Source organism: Callionymus lyra, chromosome 18 (assembly GCF_982586985.1).
Source record: "Callionymus lyra chromosome 18, fCalLyr1.hap1.1, whole genome shotgun sequence".
Taxonomy (NCBI): domain Eukaryota; kingdom Metazoa; phylum Chordata; class Actinopteri; order Syngnathiformes; family Callionymidae; genus Callionymus; species Callionymus lyra.
The window spans coordinates 11,849,317-11,870,732 of record NC_141835.1 but is presented as its reverse complement, the minus strand read 5'-3'; the positions used below and the strand labels follow the sequence as shown (position 1 = coordinate 11,870,732).

The 21,416-nt window shown below is 39.0% G+C and overlaps 1 protein-coding gene across 2 annotated transcripts in view; it reads right to left on the bottom strand.

Moving 5' to 3' along the window:
* Window positions 1-211: 211 nt before the first annotated feature.
* The window catches only part of atrn (attractin), a 113,986-nt gene continuing 92,781 nt past the window's right edge, over window positions 212-21,416 (bottom strand). For both annotated transcript variants that reach the window (XM_087780503.1, XM_087780504.1), the window contains exons 28-29: window positions 11,785-11,899; window positions 212-6,047 (exon numbers count right to left, since the gene is read on the bottom strand). In XM_087780503.1, the coding sequence (XP_087636629.1) occupies window positions 5,923-6,047; window positions 11,785-11,899 (240 nt within the window). In that variant the 3' untranslated portion in view covers window positions 212-5,922. The remainder of the gene's footprint in view (window positions 6,048-11,784; window positions 11,900-21,416) is intronic.

Genomic DNA, 21,416 nt, shown 5'->3' with positions numbered 1-21,416 from the left:
AGAGGTGAAGTAGAACGTGGAATTCCTGTGTGTTAACCCGGGTAGCTGGGATAGTCTCTAAATAAGAAGGTATAAAATAATAATTTTCTTAATCCACACTCTTGCAACTCCGGTTTCCTCCCACAGTCGGCAACCATACGCTGCACTGAGCGAGTCCTTTCCAGGGTGTCCCCTCCAGCATCATCACACAAGAACACACACACAAAAGAAATGGTAGAATTTCACATTTATTAATAGACAAACCAAATGCTCTGTCATCCTGGTATTTACACGTGTGGTTTACAAACGTGGTTAACGGTCGTCAGCTTCTAGTAATAGTTCAACATAGAAAATATGCCACTCGCTATAGTCACGGTTCCAAAAGCTGCAGGAGTTTGAAAAACAAAAACAATGTCATTCATAATATTTCCTCGGTATTTACAACAACAAAAGAAGCTAAATTATACATATTAACAAACTACTTCCTTCTATATATATATATATGTATATATATATATTTAAAATGCCGCCGTACAAAAGAACCATTGATTTAATTCAGTGTTTGACATGGAAATGACTTTAAGTTCAACACGGAGGGAATTTTGTCGCTTCCGTCACCGGCGTCCTCTCGATAAAGTTACTTTCGAATGCTTCACACGCGACCGAGAGTTGGACTTTGTGCTCATTTCTGCGGATTTATTGCATCTTTCGGGGAGATTTTCGGTCGTAAACGGGGAGGGAAGCGGGAACCTTATGAATAAAGAACAGCAGGAGGAACTTTTTAAGTCGTGTCCGGGAGATTTAACGTGACTTTAAACCAAAAAAACCCCAAAAACTTGACATTCCCGATGAACAAATGACTCTTCTCCGCAAACAACGTAAACTCTTTTTCGTATTTCAAATTACGGAATCAAAAATGATATCGTGAAGTTGTGGCTCAGATTGTTTTGCTAGCTTTAGCATTAGCAGAAGAATTCACATAGAAAGTGCTAATTTCTTGGGCCTAGAGTCAGAGCAGTTTTTACGCTGAAAACATCGTAACGGAAAGTCGTATTTTTGGGTGGGTATATAACGCACGTCCACCATCTAGTCCCATAATGCACTGCAACAGAAATCGCAGTAAAAGTGTAATTTCTAATTCAGTATACATTTTTTTTTTTGCTAAATTTACTGGGAAAAAAAAATTCTGCAAAAATGTGGCTCAGATCGTATTGCTAGCTTTAGCATTAGCAGAAGAATGCACGTAGCAAGTGCTAATATTTTGGGCCTAGAGTCAGAGCAGTTTTTACACTGAAAACATCGTAAAGGAAAGTCATATTTTGGATACGAGTTTTATCACATATTTTCATAAAGATCCCTTTGAGTATCTTAGTAATTATGGAATCGTAAATTATATCGTGAAGTTTTAACATTTGGGTGTCGCAGATGGGTTTGCTAGCTTTAGCATTAGCAAAAGAATCATGTAGGAAGTGCTAATTTTGGAATTAAACTCAATTTACGCTGAAAACCTCCTAAAGAAAAGTTTTGGATTCGTATTTAACCGCAAGTCCGCCACCAAGTCCCATAATGCAATGCAACAAAAAATAATAGTACAAGTGTATTTACTTACTCAGTAAACGGTTGTTGTTGGTTGTTTTTTTACACATTTACTGATAAAAAATAATTGTTTCTGCAAAATTTTGGTTAAAAAAATGTTTTGCTAGCTTTAGCATTAGCAGAAAAATTAGGGAAAAAAAGAAAATGTTTTAAACAAGATCATCTTTTCTACATGGAAATATAATCAAAATACATCTAAATGTATTAGAGAAAAATATTCACAACTTGCACAACAGCTACATTGTAAGTTAACTTAAATTGTGTTCACTTTTTAAATAAAATAATATCTGTAATAAATTTAAAAAAGAACGCAAATATATAAACACGATTAGATCATTTTCAGTTCATTTTTTTAACCATCCAACCTTGTAAAGTGTAAATATTTATGAAACCTCAAATCATTTTTAAACTTAAATCAGGTTTTGGATAAAACCATGTTTTTCAACCTCTTGTCTTTTAAGTTATGAACGTTGAATTTGTTATTCAGTCGTTTACGAATAAAGTTCTGAAGACAGTTTTGTCGAAAAAAAAAGGGCTTCTGCTAATTTTGGATGTAAACACTTTCACGTTTGTTTACCTGAAACTTTAACCCGAAACTTTGCGGCGCTGACGAACGTGGGAGGAAGAAAAACTCGACTCGAAAAAAACACACTTTCGTTGGCGAGACGACAACACGTCGCACACACTCGTCGAGGATTTCGTCGCTCGGTGAAATCCGCCCACGCGGAGCTCGACCCTCGACGCATCCACTTCCTGCCGTCGCGGACCAACTTCCCGGAGCAACACAAACGACTCTAATGCGAAAGAGAATTTAAAGATCTATAAACATTTTTAACAGAACTTTTTATTTACGGTTTCTTTCTGATTCGGGCGTTAAGTCAGAAAGCGAGAGGTTGATCCGTCTGTCTGAAGTCCTCCTGAGGTTTTCTTTTATTTTTAGAAAAGTGTTGGATTCTTCCCTCCGCGACAAATGGCGTCAGTAGTAGAATTAAAGAGTCCCTAATAAAACCGAGAGAATTTAAAGAGTTTTCGTCTGACAAACATCAATTACCTACAAAAAAGGTTTGGGTTCCCCCAAAATCTTACTGCCGACAATGTTTTACACGGACCGGGCATTTTGATTAAAAAAAGAAGAGATAAAAAAGAATGATTTGCCCAAAATATCAAAAAACAAAACAGTCGCTAAGTGCATGAAAAAAACAGCTCAGCATTATGCTGACTCAGCGTTTTTCTCAAAATGGTCCCATGTACCGTTTTTGTTTTGGAAAATATTTGCAAGTTTACAGGTTTTTTTTCTTAGTTTAGTCTAGCGGTCCGAAAACAAATCTTCTTGACGTGTCGAGAGTCACGGGCTGATCTTACTTTAAAACAAAATTCTGGACTCTAGTCAAAATAAAATGTCTCCCAGACAGTAATAATCAATACCGTTCTATCCTAGTTACTCCGAAATCACTGTGCTTATGCGCAACCACAAATTCGGATTAACTTTAGTAAAGTAATTATTATTATAATTTTTTTTTTTAAACAATTTTGATTCATTTTTAAAACCATGTCAAAGGTGGGGTAGGTATTCTTCAAAACGTTCAGTAGAAGCTCCATCCATCGCAAAATTCTGAATTGTGGGCGTAGGGCGGGACAATAGAATTTTGATTGACATATTCCTATCCAACCGTTTTGAATGTGCCTGCAACAATACCGTACTTTTCACCGGTGACTTAAATGTTGTATTTTTAACAAGTTAATCGTAGCGTAAAAGCAGTTTTTCACGACCAGGATGGGTTAGCGCTGTTAGCTCTTCATGCTAAAAATCGGAATGTATTATTCACCCAATAGTAATTTAAGGGGTAAAATGAGATATTTAAGTTTACCGTTACTTCTTGATTGAACCTTTTAGCCTAATGCTGGTAAATATGTTTAAATATGTCCGCTGTGAAAAGGGTGAAATCATAAAGTATAAATAGTATTTTGTCGTCTGAAGCTCAAAAAGCTGTAATAGACACAGAGAGTAACGGGTACTTTCGTATATATCTATGGGCGAATAAAACGTCTCTGGTCATTTCATCCTGGCATTCGGACAGAAATAGCTTTCAGAAGGTGATTACCGGAGAGTAATAATTTGGATTTCGATTGGCAAACCTGACAAGTGTTTCTATATTTGCGTCTCGCTCGGGAATCCGATATATCGGACAGATTTGAATAAAGGCGGCGAAGGATAATGAAGAGGCTCCGCTTCACGCCGCACATGCGAAGGTGACGCCACTTGTCGGCACATCCAGCTCGCTGTAATTACAGAATGTCAACTTTGTTCATGCTTCCTGCGCTGACCTTTTCTCCTGCACTAAGAGTTTGCCCTTTTATCCAGATGGCGAGAGGTTTTCTACCGAGGCTTGGGAAACGAGGGAAGCGAGCGCGGCACTTCCAGGACGGATTCAAAAGCTACGTAATTGTCCTATTAATATTCCTTTCGCTAATGAGACTTTTGTCAGAGGTGTCGTTAGCGCGCGGTTTGCTAATGACTTAGCGCAAGTTGAATAAAAAACAACAAGCTCGGATTCTTTTGACGGTAATGAGCTCGTTCGTTCACGTAACTTTGTGCGTCAATCTTCGGTTTTAGTCTCCACGAGTAGTTTGTAGAGTAGCTAGGCTAGCTAGCAGCACCCCCGTAACTTAGCATTTCAGGATGGTACATTTTTTAAGTCTATGCATGCACTGATGAGGATTTTGAAGTATTGTTTTCAACTAGTTACATATTTTCGTACCTTTCTGTTGTGTTTTTTTGGTCTTTTAGAGAAGCTAAACGTTAGCCCTGATAGCTTCCATCGGGTCCAGGCTAGCTCAACATTCTAGAGGAAATACTTCAAACAAAACAAAGTACTTATTGACAAAAAAATGACTGATTTACCAAAATATATAGCTCGAGGTTTGCAGTACAGTTTAGGCCAATGGCATGTTTTTCGTGGTCCGGTTTTAATAGTATTCATAGGTCATTTAAAAGTGGCCCATAATGCACTGCTACAGTTTGAGCTCTTGGTCAAGGTGAAGCCAAAATCTTAACACTGTTCATTTTCTGCTAAAAATTTTAAATCGCGATTCTTCACTCGAAAGTGTAAACAAAGGTTCGGAAACGTTTATATTAATACTTGATGGACGATGAATCGAAGTTTAACTTAAAATATTAACAAATGACAGCTTTTTCAAAATTTTACACAAAATCCAATCAAAAGCTCTATTTTTCTCAAATGTTTCAAAATTGAAGTTCAAAGCCTGAAATTGTAAATGATGATAAAACCACAAAGAATTTTTAGCTTAAATTCAAGGATCCCTTTTCATGATTAAAAAAACATTATAATTACCATCACATTTTTTCGCAATTTTAGGTGGTTTTAAAAAAATCATTATATAAAATCCAACCTTCTAAATAAATACTACAAATCCATGCTAGGTACGCTCGGTTGGGTTTTCAGCGAGAGGCTAAGATCGGGAAGATTTTCGTACAGAGCAAAGCGCGATGTTTGCGTCGTGGAGTCTGGAGGAGTGAACCGCACACGTATGGAACATGCTACTGACTCGACTCGTGGTAGAAGGTGGCGCTCAAAATACAAAACAGGAAAATAGAAACTATTGTTTTTAGGGGGGGGGGCGAAAAAAAATAAACGAAATTCAGTGACTGCTACCTGTTTCCACTCGAGTCCCTCCGCCGACGAGACCCGGACTAGAGCTGCCGAAGATCCGGGAACCGAAAAGTTTGTGCAATATTTGCAACATCGCCTGGAGAAGCTCCTGGATGAGAATGTTCTGCTCACATCATCGTCGGGTAAAAAGTTCCTAACTCCGGGTTTTGAGCTTTTTTTTTTTTTTTTTTTGGGATGGTTTTGGTCCATTTCCTGCAGCAGCTCCTCATCAAAGGAACTTTGTTTTCCTGCATGGAGGCCGAACTGAGCGTCTTTGAAAACTAACTAATGAGTACGGCAGCAAGGCATTCTGGGGGGTTTGTGTCGAGCGTTTTCCAGCGAGCCCCCCCCCCCCCTCCCCCACCCGCGCTAAACCAAACAATAAATTAGGTAAAACATCGATAAAAGTTAAATCTGTGGAGATGAAGATCTTCTTCTAGCAGCAAGCCGTGGCACCGACCTCGTCATGGGGGTGTCGGAGGTAAATGTTTTCAAAGAGGGGGAACATTCACGCTGTCCCGCTTCCTCCCAGTGAGTCTTTTCAAGTGGTCCCTCGTAAGGACGGAGAGGCGACCCCCGGCCCTGCCTCCCCAGCGAGCACCTCCACCTGCCAGACCTGGCTTCAGTCTCTGAAGGAGGGGGTGCAGTCTGAGGGGGAACTTCTGGTCGGGTGGGTTCAGATGCAGGTGGAGGGTTGTGCGGTGGGCTGCTGTTTGCGGTTCCTCAGGCCTCCGGACTTTTCCTTGTAGCCTAAACACATCTGCTGGGACACGTCCACCAGAGCACTGGCCACTGCCAGACCTGCAAACACACGGAGCAGATTCTTGAGTCGTGGTCCGAACGTCAGGCCTGGACCTGGTGATGAGAACCGGTTCTCAAATTGACAGAAAACGGTAGTTTACGAAAGTGATAAAAGTCATGAAAGCCCAGGAAGTACGAAAGTCATGGAAGGAAAGTCACGAAAGTCACTGAATTAAGAAAAGTCATGAAACTACAAAGGTTACAAGTCATAGGAGTACAAAAGTGCAAAAGTCACAAAAGTTACGAGTCGCAAAAGTCACAGAAGTATGAAAGCTACAAAAGTCATGGAAGAACTAAAGTTGCAATTGTTTTGAAAGTCCAGAAATCCCTGAAGTAAGAAAAGTCATGGAAGTACAAAAGTAACAAGTCGCAAAAGTCACGAAAGTACAAAAGTTAGAAAAGTCACTGAAGTACGAAAGTCTTAAGAAAAATGTCAAAGTCACAAAAGTTACAAGTTGCAAAGCCACAGAAGTACAAAAAAGTTGTGAAAGTCACGAAAGTCACCGAAGTGAGAAAGTCATAGGAGTACAAAATAATGCAAAAGTCACAATCGCAAAAGTCACGGAAGTACAAAAGTTACAAAAATCGTGACGGTCGCGAAAATCACTGAAGTATAAAAGTCATAGAAGTACAAAATTTACAAAAGTTGCGAAAGTCAAAAACATCACTTACAAAAGTACAAAAGTCATGGATTATGATACAGAATATAAAAAACAAAACAAAAGGTTTGCGTGACATCTTTTGCCATGATACTTCTTTGGGATTTTAACAAAGACCTAGACAACTTCCTGTTCAGTTATTTCTTGACTATTGCCAGCAGTTATTGGTTGACATTTTCACAGCTTTAAAAGTAAAACTCTGAAATCAAATGATATATTTTTCTGGACGGGTCTTTAACAATCATTTCATGTAGAAGATTGCTGAGAAAATGTTCTCATCAAGGCACTGTGTCAAGAAATTAAGGGGAAATGATGCTTTTCACAATATACATATATATATGTACGATATACGAAGTTAAGACTTGGGTAAATATTGGTAAAACATCTTTAAAAATTATTTTGCGAGCCATTGAAAAGGCGTAAAAATGAGGACCTTTTAAAAAGACAAAAAAAAAACATTTTCTCTAAATCACCTCCTGACAGTTTCCTCCCATCGGACGATTAATGAACTTAGGTGGAGGCAGTGAGAGATGATTCATTGAGGTCAAAGACATTAATGTTACCGAGACTGGATTTATGTCCAGAAATTATTGGCTCGATAAAGACTTGATCCTCTGTCATGAATTTTACATCAGTCGCACTCCTGCGACGTCTTCTTCCCTCGCCGTGTAATTGTTTAATTAACCAAACATTGATCCAAATAATGGTCCGGAGACAGAGAGGCGGTCGATGTCGCATCATCGCAGCATTAATACTTAGTTTTTGGCGAGTCGTAGAGACACCTTGCATGTGTAAGATCATGAAATAACTGGATTTAAAGCCTGAGAAACGCATCAATGAGACGTTTACCAACCTCACTTCATTAAGATTGATCAGGACTCCCTGAGGCGTGAGATCCATTCATTTCCGATGATGGATGGATTCGACCTCATCGGGAGGCGAGTCCTGTGGTTCTTCTTCAACAGATTTAATGTTGAGAATGTTTTTAAAAAGTTGAAAAATATAGTAAAAGAAAAAAAAGAAAAGATGGATCGAATTCACTCGACGAGTAAATAACGAAACTATCGACCAGTGGTGAGTCCCAAATCACTTCATATTTTGAGTACACAAGTGCGTTCACACTGAGCAGTGTGCGAAAATGTAGTGCACTTAAATGGCCAGAAAATTGAGTGTGGATAGATGGACACTTTCCACCCTTAACAGCCACCATCTTAGTGACGTAGATGAGGCTAAACTGAAGCGACGTCACTGACGAATGCGTCTTCGGAGCTGATACCGTCGTAAATGTCTCGAGAAAACACTTATTTTTCCACAAAACAACACAATGAAACACAACTAAATAACTTGTTTCCGTTGGCGAAAAGTGCCTTCAAGTGACGGTGATAGCGTTCCAACTTCCGGTTGAAATCAGTGTTCAAAATAAGAGATGAATTCTGATTGGACAATATAACCACAACCACAGCTCTAATCATGGAAATTCAGGAAAACATATAAACGAGTAAAAAATGAATTTTAATGATGAAATAAAAATAGTGTTGATATTTAATAAACCAGGCAGTGAACGTGTTTTTTTTAATGCCGTCATCATCTATTTTTGTTGCAGAATTGGTCCTTGATCTTCAGTTTTATCTGAAGCCAGCCTCAAGTGGACACTTGATGAACTGCAGCTTTTGGCACTAAAATATTCAACTGTTTATGGTAATTATATAACATTTAAAAATCCACTGTAACTATTTTTAAACATACTTTTCTGCATTAGTGTTACCTTTTTTTTTCTTCTAAAAACAAATTCCTTTGGTGGGAAAGAGAAAACATACTTTAAAAAAACTTTCACCTTCGCCACGTCCTGTAGTCACTCGACTATTTATTTTATTGTATGGTTATTTGCCCTCATCTTACCGATGGCTTTAACACGTTATCATTAAAATCACAAGAAATACATTTTATCGTCATATGATTTATTGTAATAGAGAAGAAATTCATGAAAATAATACATTTAAGAAATAATCACATGTTATATGCAATTAGATTATTATCCATAATCGTTCAGCACTTGTTTAATATTGCCATTATTTTTGCTGGATTAAAATGGCAGAAATTAAATGAAAAAAAACAATAAAAAGTGCATGAAAAATACATCTTACTGTAATGCTGAATCAGCAAGAGCTCTGAGCTATAATTAGCCGCTAATGTAGGATTTTTTTAAACCATTTTTACAAAAAAAAAACCTTTTTACAAAAACTAACGTTTAAATAAAACCAACTGTAAAAAAAAACATCAAATATTAGGTACATTAAAAATACCATAACGGTGGGCGAACTTCTGTACAACGACATGATCTCGTAAAGAGCTGATGTTTTACTGATTTTAGTTTAAAAGTTTGTTTTCTTTATTAACCTTTACCGAAATGAGCAACTAGATGCGTCAATAGTCACATGCTAATCAGAATTTCAGAATTAAATATCTGTCCAAACATCCGAAACAACAGAAATGAAATACATTATAATTTTCAGACGAAGCTGCAGTAAAAAGAACAAAAAAAAAGAAAAGAAAAATCCTTCGCAGAATAACTTAAACAACTCAGTCTGGAGTTTCGCCTCAAATGCGAGCGAAACAGATGACGGACAGATGCGAATGTAAGGCGAGGAAGCGACAAAAGAGAGGATGAGAGAAAGTAATGGGCTCAATTCTCAGTCCTATCAGAGTTGTCTGTGAAAGGAGGATGAGGAAGAGAGGGCTCTGTGGGACGTGGAAAAGCAAGCAGATTTAAATCCCAGACCTCAAAGTCTGGAGAGGAATAAAAGGGAAAGCAAAGAGATATAGAAGTTGAGAGAGAGCGAAGGGAAGCATTTGAACACAGAGACGAAGGCAACACCGAAGATGAAATGAGGAAGCGGATGAAACGGGGAAAAAAAGAAAAAATGCTCGGCACAGAACTGGAAAGTGAGGAACAGGAAACAAGGGAGGAAATGAAGGAACAGCAGTCGACTTCTTTAACTCACTGCCACGCTCTGTTTACTGTCAGACAAGACCCCAGTAGCTGCTGCTGTGCACGGCCTCCCGTCGCTGAACACATTTCCCATAATCCCTCTTGATTACCCTGTCAGTGACGGCTTTAACTCAGGTGTGATTTCGCCCTCATTCTACATAAGAGGATGAAAAAAATGGTCCCCACCATCACTCATTCTTGTTTTTGGTGTCGCGAGAACTTGTTCACAAACTTGTAAAACAACATGTTTTAAAAAGTATCCATTTTTTCCTATATGAAGACAAATTATATGTTTTATACAGTGTTTTTTCTAAATCTTATAATACAATACGTGGTCATGGTCGAGGGAGAATGATACGATATATCGTGACACTGTAGTAACAATGTTACACTGTACCACATATGTGTAGTATTGTCAAGTACTTGACTCTGGTGTTGCAGAATTTACAGACCACATGACTCTTGATGAAGCTTTAAAAGCTACTGGAGGCAAAGTATCCCCTCGTCCTCAGTCATCACAGGGATCTCACAGGATGTATGTTTAACATAAACATTATCTTTAAAAGCTGCTCGAGTCCACTGTATCCTCTCGTCCTCAGTTGTAACTTCTTTCATTTGTTTTCAAACCAATATACTGTATGTCCAAACATCAGCTTTTAAAGCTGCTGGAGTCCACTGTATCCTCTCGTCCTCAGTCATTTCCGGGATCTCTTTGTTCCTTTAGCTGCGGATGATGTAATGACTGATGCCATCTAGTGGCAGGAAGTTGTATACAGTAATGTTAAATATAGACACAATATTATGAAAAACAATATTATTGCGATAAATCGCTGTATCAATATTCTCTAACAAACCTATTATTTATATAATTTGTATATATATATATATATATATATATATATATATAGATGTTACCATATGTATGTAACATGTGTCAATCTGGCCCGCCCAGTCATTTTAGGTCGCCAAAAGTAGATTAATGTTCATGTGGTTGAAGTATAAAGAAGTATGGGTTCAAATAAGAAACACTTTCTAAGGTATTTGACGTGTATAATGTAGGACAAACATAAGAGAAACAATGGATTTAGCCTCCGGGAATGAAGCGACAATATCGTAATTAGACTCGTACTGTACTTCCTGTTAGTGGATACACATTTAGTCTGGGTTAGGGTGACTAATGTGACCAACTTTGCTAAAGGATTCCGGCTCCTTGTGTCTTCAAGTTTGACACACTTGTGATACACGGACTCAAACATATTTTCAACGCACAAAATACAAACAAAAATGCCTGTTTGTAAGTCGAACGACATTTTTCAGGAAGTAGATTTGATGGATTGCTTTACATAACTTGTTATTTGTAATAACATCAGGATGTTCTGGTTTTTTTTTTTATTCTGTTATATATCTAGGAATAGAATTTAAAAACTTTAAAAAGCCTGAAAGAAAATATCTCAGAATCAAAGTAAATCTGGACGGTAATAAGAACAATACAATCTAAACGAGGAAAATTTCCTACAAAGTTTTCAAGGCAAAAATGATTTTAGCCGTTTCCTTTCATCACTCAATCCTATTGAAATAACAGTGACCTTGGTTGACCTGTTCTTAGTCACATTGGTCTTCAACAATGAGTCCAATACCAGAAAAAAGAAATTCAAGTTTCAGGTGTGAAGTTTTAACCAGAAATATGAAGACATTTGACGTTAGCTCCACGTTAGCTTGATGCTAACGAAAACACATTCACTCCAACAAACAAATGCTGGTCTTATAACTTTACCGTTTGTCAAATTTTTGTGGTCTTAGTCGAGTGATCTCCACCTTTTTGACTAAAAGGTAAGTCGATTAGCAAACAAGCGCCAGCTAGCATACGCAGATACTCTAGCTGAAAGGAAATTGAAGATTTAACCAAACATTTTAAAAGGTCGTTTCAACTCGAAACTGCAAATATTCTCGTATATCTAGTGCTTTACCCAGAATTCTTTAGGGAACTCGATGGCTATTTGAACGCTACAATGCTACAAAATGCTTTTCGAGTGTCTGTCAATCATCAGAAAGAATATAACACTCCATAAAAAACTGAAAATGGACTCACCAGACTGCCCTGGAGGAGGGATGCCACCGGTTCCTCGGGGTAATCGCACGAAAATGGAGAGCACGGCGGCTTTGTTGCCAAAGCAAGGCTCAAGGGCGATGGGTTTTGGAACAGACTGTGAGGAGAGAGGAAAAAAAAAAGATTATGCATTACTCAACACAAACCTCGGGTCCAAACAGAGGGAGCGTCGAAGCCGGGGCTGAGGCGGGTTTTACTGCCGCGCTGGTGTCATGGAACAAACCACCAGGAAAACATCTCAATCCCCCGCTGAGCCACACATATTGATCTGTGGCCACAAATTGGAGCTCTGTTTTCAGGCGTAACTCTTTCCACGGTGCGACTGGGTATCAAGTGGCAGGACCGGGAAGATTTGTGTACCCGGGGGGTGCGCCGCCTTCGCCTCCAGGCCGCCACTAACGCCCAGGTATCGCCCGGCGAATCGGCAACTCATCCTCGTGTTCGGGATTCAGCTTCATCCGGTGAATACCAGATGCATCCGCGGCTGCTGTTGTTGCTGCGGCGGCTTCCTACAATATTCATGGATTTGTTCCAGGATACGAGGTACAAAACCGACGGCGCCCCGGCATGCAGATAGCTTTCCCCCGCGCTAACCCATCTGTCGCTCCGCGGCTGGCTTTTGTATTCCGGGGAGGATGTAAGGTGAGCTAACGCACACCATCTCATCCGGTTCCTTCGGTTCATGAGGATTTAAGTGCTGCTGAGTCGACACTCCAGCGATCCCGGCTCGACTGGACTGTGGAGAAAGACCTCAGAACCAGATAACAACCGCTTTAAACTAGTCGTGTCCAATAAAATCATCAACACACTGACTCGTGACCTTAAGTAATACTATTAAACTGTCCATTAAGAAATGTTTAACATCACTACCCATCAGTACTATTACTAGTTTAACCCCATGTATCTTTTTCTTAAAGATCTTTGATTTGATATATTTTTTCTTGTAGTTCTTTTAAGGTAAGGTAAGGTAAGGTAAAACTTTAATGATCGGTCAGGAGGTCTGCTTCGGGAAATTGTTTTTTTCCAATAGCCACAGAAAATATCGCAATTTTTCATAAAAAATGAACTATGGCGCTTCCTGGAGTAATATGACAGCGCCTAGCAGAGTAATGCTATAGATCCTCATGGATTAATACTACAGCACCTAGCGTAGTAATACTGTGGGGCATCGTTGAGTCACACTACAGCGTCATGTGGAATAACACTAGAGCACCATGCGGAGTAATACGACACCACCTTGCGGAATAATACTAGATCCCCTTGCGGAGTAATACTACAGCACCAAGTGCAGTAATACTATAGCGCCTCGTGGAGTAATACTACAGCACCTAGAAGAGTAATACTAAAACGCCTCGTGGAGTAATACTACAGCACCTAGCGGAGTAATACTAAAGCATTTCATGGAGTAATAGTACAGCAACTCATGGAGTAATACTACAGCACCTAGCGTAGTAATACTGTGGGGCATCGTGGAGTCATAATAATACTACAGCGCCTTGCTGAGTAGTACTAGAGCACCTTGTGGAGTTATATCACAGCACCTTGCGGAATAATACTAGAGTAATAAAAAATTTAAAAATTAATTAAAAATAAAATAAAAACAAGAACATAAAGAGAAAGAACAAGATGACACAATCTAAGTCTAAAGACAAAGAACATCGATCAAAGAAAAACAACAAAGACAAAGACTTATATTTTTATATGATTTACGTTTAAATAAAATGTATATTAAATAAAATATTAGACAATTTATTTACCTCCAGTCTTCAATGGCTTATCTTAACATACAGTATAGATTCGCATCAAGCGAATGCTAAAAAATTATGAAAAAAATGGCTGACTCAAGACAAAACTTGTTTGAACGACGAGGTACTTTTTCTAGTTTAGAGTAAAACTACAATTCAGTAGTTTAAAAGCTCTTGTGGGCCAGATTTGAACCCCGGGGGCCAAAGCATGAACGCTTCTCCACTTGTATTGCTTTTGAAAACATGCCACATTTGTTCAGAAATCGCAAAAAAAATGATCATCATTGTTTTGTCAAGATGTAAAATTAACTCATTGTGAGGAGTATGCATTGTATCATCGCTTTTAAAAAATAAATCCTTAAAAAAATGTATACCACTTTTAATTCAAAGTAAAAAGTATCTGCAGGGATAGATCAAAGATAGATAAGATTTACTTTTAAAAAGTAAAAATAAATATGAATTAAAATGAAAATTTAAAACCAAAAATTTTCACACCATCAAAATAAGACTTAAGAAAAAAATAAAGTCGTTATATTGGTTTTGAACGTATATATATACACAGTATATATATATATTTTTGACGCGATACAAATACATTTTGTCTAGAAAAAAAATTAATGTAAACATTTTTTCAAATGTGTACAAATTTGATGTAAAAGTACGTTAAAAATTAAGTTTAATACATCTGGTTTGAAAAGATTCTGTTAAAATCCAGTAAATCAAACGTTCGATTGCTTTTCCCTGATTGCCTGGATGTTAGCACTACATTTTTCAAAAATGTTAAACTCTTACGTTGCATTTTTATAACACTGACTTGTTTCATGCATTGAAAAAACTTGAAATCAAATCTTTTTCAAATTAAAATTATGATTTTGATGTTGATTCAACAAAAATAAATCATATTCAAAGTCTATTGTCAGATAACTTTTTTTTTTTTTACTTCCCGACACACACCACCACAACATTACAGGTTCAAATCCTAAACTCGCCCTCGGACAAATGCTGGAAGAAGCTTTTGCTCAACCTTTTCACCGCGGCGTGAACAATCAGAATAAACCCACAACGCTGTACCAACACACAACAGGAGCGGGGCAGGTAATGATATTCAGGTTCTGACCCATTTTACACATTTATTCTCTGCTCCATCTCTCCCAGGTTTAGTTTCCTACCAGCAGGATCCACCGGCTGTCACACTGGCAGTTCGGGAAATAGGACGAGTGCCCGGGAGCCTCGCTGTGTGTGTGTGTGTGTGTGTTCACAGGTGTGTGTCTGCTTCTTCACATCTGTGTGTTTTCTACTGTAAAAGAGAGGGAATTCTTTATTTGTTTATCCTCCCGCTGGTGTGTGAGCTCCACAGCAGACAATAACTTCTCATTAAAACAAAGAATATTTACTGTATAATCCAACAAATGGTTGTAGATTTGGATGTGATTTATACATTTATTAAACGCTACATTTCTTCACAACAGTTTTAATCTGGGAATGTTTAACGACTGAGGCAGAATGACACGGATTTCTTGATGATTTGTTTCACAAAGTAGGTAAAACGTGAGGCTGTTTGTTTGTTCGGCTCACGCCACTGAGCTTGCAATTTGCAGCTACGTTGATCCACGGGAATGTTGCCGGATCGAATCGAAAACCATCGTGGAAACAGTCGAGACGGAAACTTTCATAAAGGCCACAACAAAAAGCAAATCATTCCTTTTCTCTGGAAACACGAGGATATTCTAGACATAAAACCTGTAATAACTCACCTTTAGGAACAAAACTCTATTATTATAGAAGAGAAGGTACTGTGGTTCAGTGTTCATGTATGTTCTAGGAATTATATTTTTATTTATTTATCTATTTATTATAAAATGAATTTAAAAAATCTTAAAAGTACAATAACATCTATAAGGTTTATAGAAACGTCTCATTATTTATTATCCTAAAGAGTTTAGGGTTTAAGTTGAATATAATCTGTTGATGTCAACAGTTAAGCAGAGCCTTCCAATAACAGCATGTATCATACTTCCTGTTTGGCCCCTAGCGTAGTAATACTATAGCGCCTTTCAGAGTAATACTACAGCACCTAGAGGAGTAATACTAAAGCGCCTCGTGGAGTAATACTACAGTACCTAGCGGAGTAATGCTAAAGCGCTTCGTGGAGTAATACTATAGCGCCTCATGGAGTAATACTACAGCACCTAGCGTAGTAATACTATGGAGCTTCGTGGAGTAATATGACAGCGCCCAGCGGAGTAATACTATAGCGCCTCATGGATTAATACTACAGCACCTAGCGGAGTAATACTAAAGCGCTTCGTGGAGTAATACTATAGCCCCTAATGGAGTAATACTACAGCACCTAGCGTAGTAATACTATGGAGCTTCGTGGAGTAATATGAAAGCGCCCAGCGGAGTAATACTATAGCGCCTCATGGATTAATACTACAGCACCTAGCGGAGTAATACTAAAGCGCTTCGTGGAGTAATACTATATCGCCTCATGGAGTAATACTACAGCACCTAGCGTAGTAATACTATGGTGCTTCGTGGAGTAATATGACAGCGCCTAGCAGAGTAATACTATAGAGCCTCATGGATTAATACTACAGCACCTAGCGTAGTAATACTGTGGGGCATCGTCGAGTCACACTACAGCGTCATGTGGAATAATACTACAGCGCCTTGCAGAGTAATACTAGAGCACCTTGCGGAGTAATACCACACCACCTTGCGGAATAATACTAGAGCCCCTTGCGGAGTAATACTACAGCACCAAGCGCAGTAATACTATAGCGCCTCGTGGAGTAATACTACAGCACCTAGAAGAGTAATACTAAAGCGCCTCGTGGAGTAATACTACAGCACCTAGCGGAGTAATACTAAAGCATTTCATGGAGTAATAGTACAGCAACTCATGGAGTAATACTACAGCACCTAGCGTAGTAATACTATGGCGCTTCGTGGAGTAATACTACAGCACCTAGCGGAGTAATACTATAGCGCCTCATGGATTAATACTACAGCACCTAGCGTAGTAATACTGTGGGGCATCGTGGAGTCATACTACAGCGTCATGCTGAATAATACTACAGCGCCTTGCGGAGTAATACTAGAGCACCTTGTGGAGTAATATCACAGCACCTTGCGGAATAATACTAGAGTCGCCGCCCTACGTTGTAATAGTACAGAGCCTCACAGAGTAATACTATATTGGTTCACGGAGTAATACAATGGCGCCTCGTGGAGCCTCGCGTTTATACCATCACTATGAGTGATACAACGGTGCCTTAAGTATTTATTGAGCGCCTTGTGGTTCAGCTGTGTAGCTTACCAATATTTTGTGTTGCAAATAATATAGTTCCGAGGTCAGTAAGTACAACAAGAACACAAACATAGTGCGCATTAAGGAGTGTTGTCGTTTTCTGAGCAAATTGTGTGCCTTATACTACCGAAAATACGGTGTGAAAACAAAGCGCTCCCTTGTGTCATTGATCATAAACACTCGCTCATATCACCTGCGGAGCATCATGGGAAGTGTCGAGACTTTTCACACCACATGTTTGTGACCGGGCTCGTCGTGAAGCCAAGTTTTTGAGCCGAGCAGACGCAAGTGTATCCATATTCACCTCTGCTTGAATTCACCGCAGTTGCACTTTACCCCAAAAAAACTTCAGTGAACAGGCGATGAATTTTTCAAAAGCTTGTCTTCAAATGGATGCGTCAGGAGGATCATTCACATATTCAAAAGACCTTGTTTTTCGCCAACAATCGCAGAGTTTATCAGGACGGTAATTGTATCTGAGGGGAGACCTCCATTTCAACCCGAAACCACGAGGCCCAGGTGCTCCTTTCTGCCGTTTCGGGCAAAACCAAAGCGAAGTGCACTTACAGAAAGATTTATCATCTCAAGCAGGCACCATGTATTTTTCAGAAGAGGGGAAAACATAACACCTCGAGAAATTCAATTAAACCACCTTTTAAGTCCGGCGCGTTTTCATTTCCGCCCGTGATGTTTTCTGAAAAGGTGGACTGTCTTCAGAGGCTGCACGTTTAAAATGAAAACAACAACAACATTTTCCCAGCAGCGCTTCTCTTGATGTGAGCCACCACCTCCACGAGCCTCCCACAGCGACGGGCCCCCCGGAGACTTATCTGGACCGGCCAGGCGGAGCTGCTAAACGCTTCTTTTAATTACTTTTGGTAATGCGACCTACACGTAGGATTACAGTGGACCCCGACATTAGGGACAACCATGCTCGTACCCACGTCTCTAGTGGGACTTCAGGATCAGTTTTTTTTTATTATTTCCAGAAGAATCATCAATGGATGTTCTTTTAATTCTCGTCAAAACCTCTTTTTTTAATCCCAACTCTGGGTTGGAACGTGGCGTTGAGTCCCTGAGAAAGATGCTGTAATTGCTCCTGAAGGGTTGAGCTGGCATGCTGCGTCGCAGCCTACTCCCATCAGTGTGTGATTAAATGAATGCATAAGTAATTAAGTAAGTAATATTTATTTATATAGCGCTTTTCGAGACCAGGGTCACAAAGCGCTTAAACAATCAAAACAATACTCAAAAAAGTACATACTTTAAAGATCAAGATAATACTGAGAACAACACAGGAGTTCGAGAAATTCAAGGAAAAGCCTGAACAAATAGAAACGTCTTAAGGTGTTTCTTAAAGGAGTCAGTAGACTCCATCAAGCGCAAAGAGAGAGGAAGATCGTTCCAAAGCTTAGGAGCAACAGCCTGAAAAGATTTCTCTCCTCTGGTCCTGAGCCGTGTGCGTGGAACCATAAGTAGATTGTGATCCACAGACCTCAGAGCCCGAGCTGGGGTGTAAGGCTGGATCAGATCAGTGATGTAAGGAGGAGCCTGACAATGAATAGCTCTGTAAGTAAGAACCAGAATTTTAAAGTTGATCCTGAAAGAAACTGGAAGCCAGTGAAGAGATTTAAGGATCGGAGAAATGTGAGTTCTTCTACTAGAGCGGGTCAGAATTCTCGCTGCAGAGTTCTGAATCAACTGCAGACGAGACAGATCCTTCTTGTTAAGACATGAAAACAAACTGTTACAATAGTCCAGACGATGTGTAAAGTGTGTTGAGGGATGAAAAAACCCATCGAAAAGCGCTAAATAAGTAAGAACTATTTTCTTACTGTGGATTCACAACACGAGCGGTCATGGCACCGTGTTTTTTTTACCCTTGGAATTCGGAAATACGGGGCAAAGTATTTCCCGAGTGCCACTAAAACAGGATTGGTTTCTTATAGAAAATAATACATTTGTCGACGTTACATCGCAAAAAATCAGCTGTTTTAACTAGCTGGTGGATCCAATAAATCACGACTGAATTGATGGACCTTACAAAGAAAAAGTGACCTATTAATTATTTTTCTAACCGGGGTTGGGCAGGTCCAAACAGACAGACACCTGGGCAAAAGTGCCGCCTGGGGTGCCTAATGCGGCCCTTTGCGAGTATTTATGCGGAACTCAAAAGGTCATAGTAGTTTTTTTCCAACAGCTAACAATTTTATTTTGTTTTGATTACTGTAATAAACTTGCTTGAGTTTTTTAGTGTCAGATTTCTTCCACTTTTTTTGCAACTTTTCTTGAAAATGTCTTGCCCCTCAAAATGAATAGAGAAAATATTGACATCATATTTACAGGGAAAGGTTGTATGTTTATGTCGATATTTCTTCTTTACTATTTTTACTTTATTTGTTTTTTTTTTAAAGATCTATATTATATTTTAGCTCTTCTCTCAGAGTCACAGTATATAATGTGGCCCCAGGGGACATTTAATTGCTCACCCATGGTGTAGTATCAATAAAGTTATTAAGTTAAAAATGGTTTAAATGCATCATGTACAGAGAATTACTTTTGTTGTGAGTCCGGGTTTATCCTGTGCAACAAGATTCCGGATTTTAAAATGTGTCAATCTCACGTCTGAGGGCCACGTCCTGTTTTATGAGGCCCATAAAAAGCTTTAAAAGTCTATTCAAGACCTCACCTCTTATCCAAAACTGTCCGTTAAGACCCGTACAAATCTCTGATCGTGCATGTGTCCTCATATTACTCTACATCCGTTGTTTCTCCACAGCAAAAAAACATAAACAAAAGCCACATAAAAAAAAAAAATCCTCCTCTGCAGAAGGGCCCCATTGAGCAGCATCCAGGCGAAGATATCTCATCACTGGAGTAACTCTGGACTTCCCACCGGGGCCATAAACAACTTAAATGATCTTCAGGCTCCTGGTGCAGTTCCCAACTACACTGAACCAAGATTGCCTCTGTTAATACAACAACATTTTGATAAAACCGGGGCGGAAACAAGGGAAAAGAACCCGCTCGGAGTTGTTCAATCGGAGCCTGAGGGTGGGGGGGGGTTGGAGATAGGATAGTGTGCGTCTGAAGGCAGGGGAAGCAGAAAGTGGGGGGAAGATCTAAATTGGATCTTTGCTCCTGCCCCGGTGAAGAGGAGCAGCCGAGGCCGGGCGGAGGAGAACAAAACAAGAGGTGGCACGAGGAAAGGTATGGGATAGGAAGGGGGTGGCGAGAGGAGGATATCGGATATCCACGGCTGACTGCAGTTATTTTTTTTTCTACCGCAGGAGTGGCCGCCGAAAAAAAAAAAAAAGCCGACGTCAGCACATGGGAGACACTCACGATTCCGTTGCAGATGTGAACACAAACAGCAGCAGCAGCAGATAACATAGAATAAAACCGATAAGATCAAAACAAGGTCGGAACATTTCGACACTATGGCGACCTGACTTAACAGGTTTTGAAAAGAGGGGAAAAAAATGTACTCTGTATGGTAAGAACTATTTGTAAAGAATGACGGATTAGATTGGTGCAGGAATTGCAGAAGACAGTTAAAAGGCACAAAACAGCGAATACGTCTGCCAAGGAGCTCATTTTACACAATGTTATTTAAGAGCTTTAAAAACTGAAAAAAAGACTTTCATTAAAATGTATAATTTGTCTCTACAATCATGAAGGAATTGAGGGTTACTAGCGTATATTTAGTATATATTATTAACTGTGTATTTTTTTTGATTGTGAAAGCGCTTTACAAATAACCATTACTAACTTGCTTAATTAAAAATATCACAAAGCATCATGGGCCGTCAAGTTGAGATGTGGCAGCAACTAATGTCAATCTTAGAGTTATTATTAGGGATGTGTATAAGCGTGTATAAGGGGTGGTAAGAACCTGGTGATACAATAAGAATACATGGGCAACGATACCATATATAGCGATATATCGTGATACTGTGGTATAAAGGATACATGTGTAGTATTGTCCAGTACTTGACTCTGGTGTTGTAGAATTTACAGACCACATGACTCTTGACGAAGTCATAACTGCTTTCATTTGTTTTCAAACCAAAATATGTCCAAACATCAACTTTAAAGGGTGCTGGAGTCACTGTATCCTCTTGTACTCAGTCATCGCTGGTTATCTCAAGGGATTTAATTGTTCCTTTAGATGCGGAGGACATAATGGCCGTCACCACCTATGGGCCGGAAGTTAAAATGCAACACTACAATGAACAAAAGCTGGAAATATTCGCACATTATTTGTAAATAAAAATTAAAAAATATTTTATACTTTAAAAAGCCCAAAATAATTGACACTTATTTTCAAGTTTTTTTTATTTTTTATCGACACAGTTGAATATTATAGAGGCTTCAATATAATATATTTTGAATATTATTATTTTTTCAGAATCACACAACTTTTGCGTTATTAGCAGTATTTTTAGTTACAAGATTGTAACTCCGGTTCTAGAAAGGAAGGAGCAATTGTAACATAGAATTTCTAAAGAGAGTTTTATCCTCTTAAACAAAACCATGAAATACAGTAGACCCCC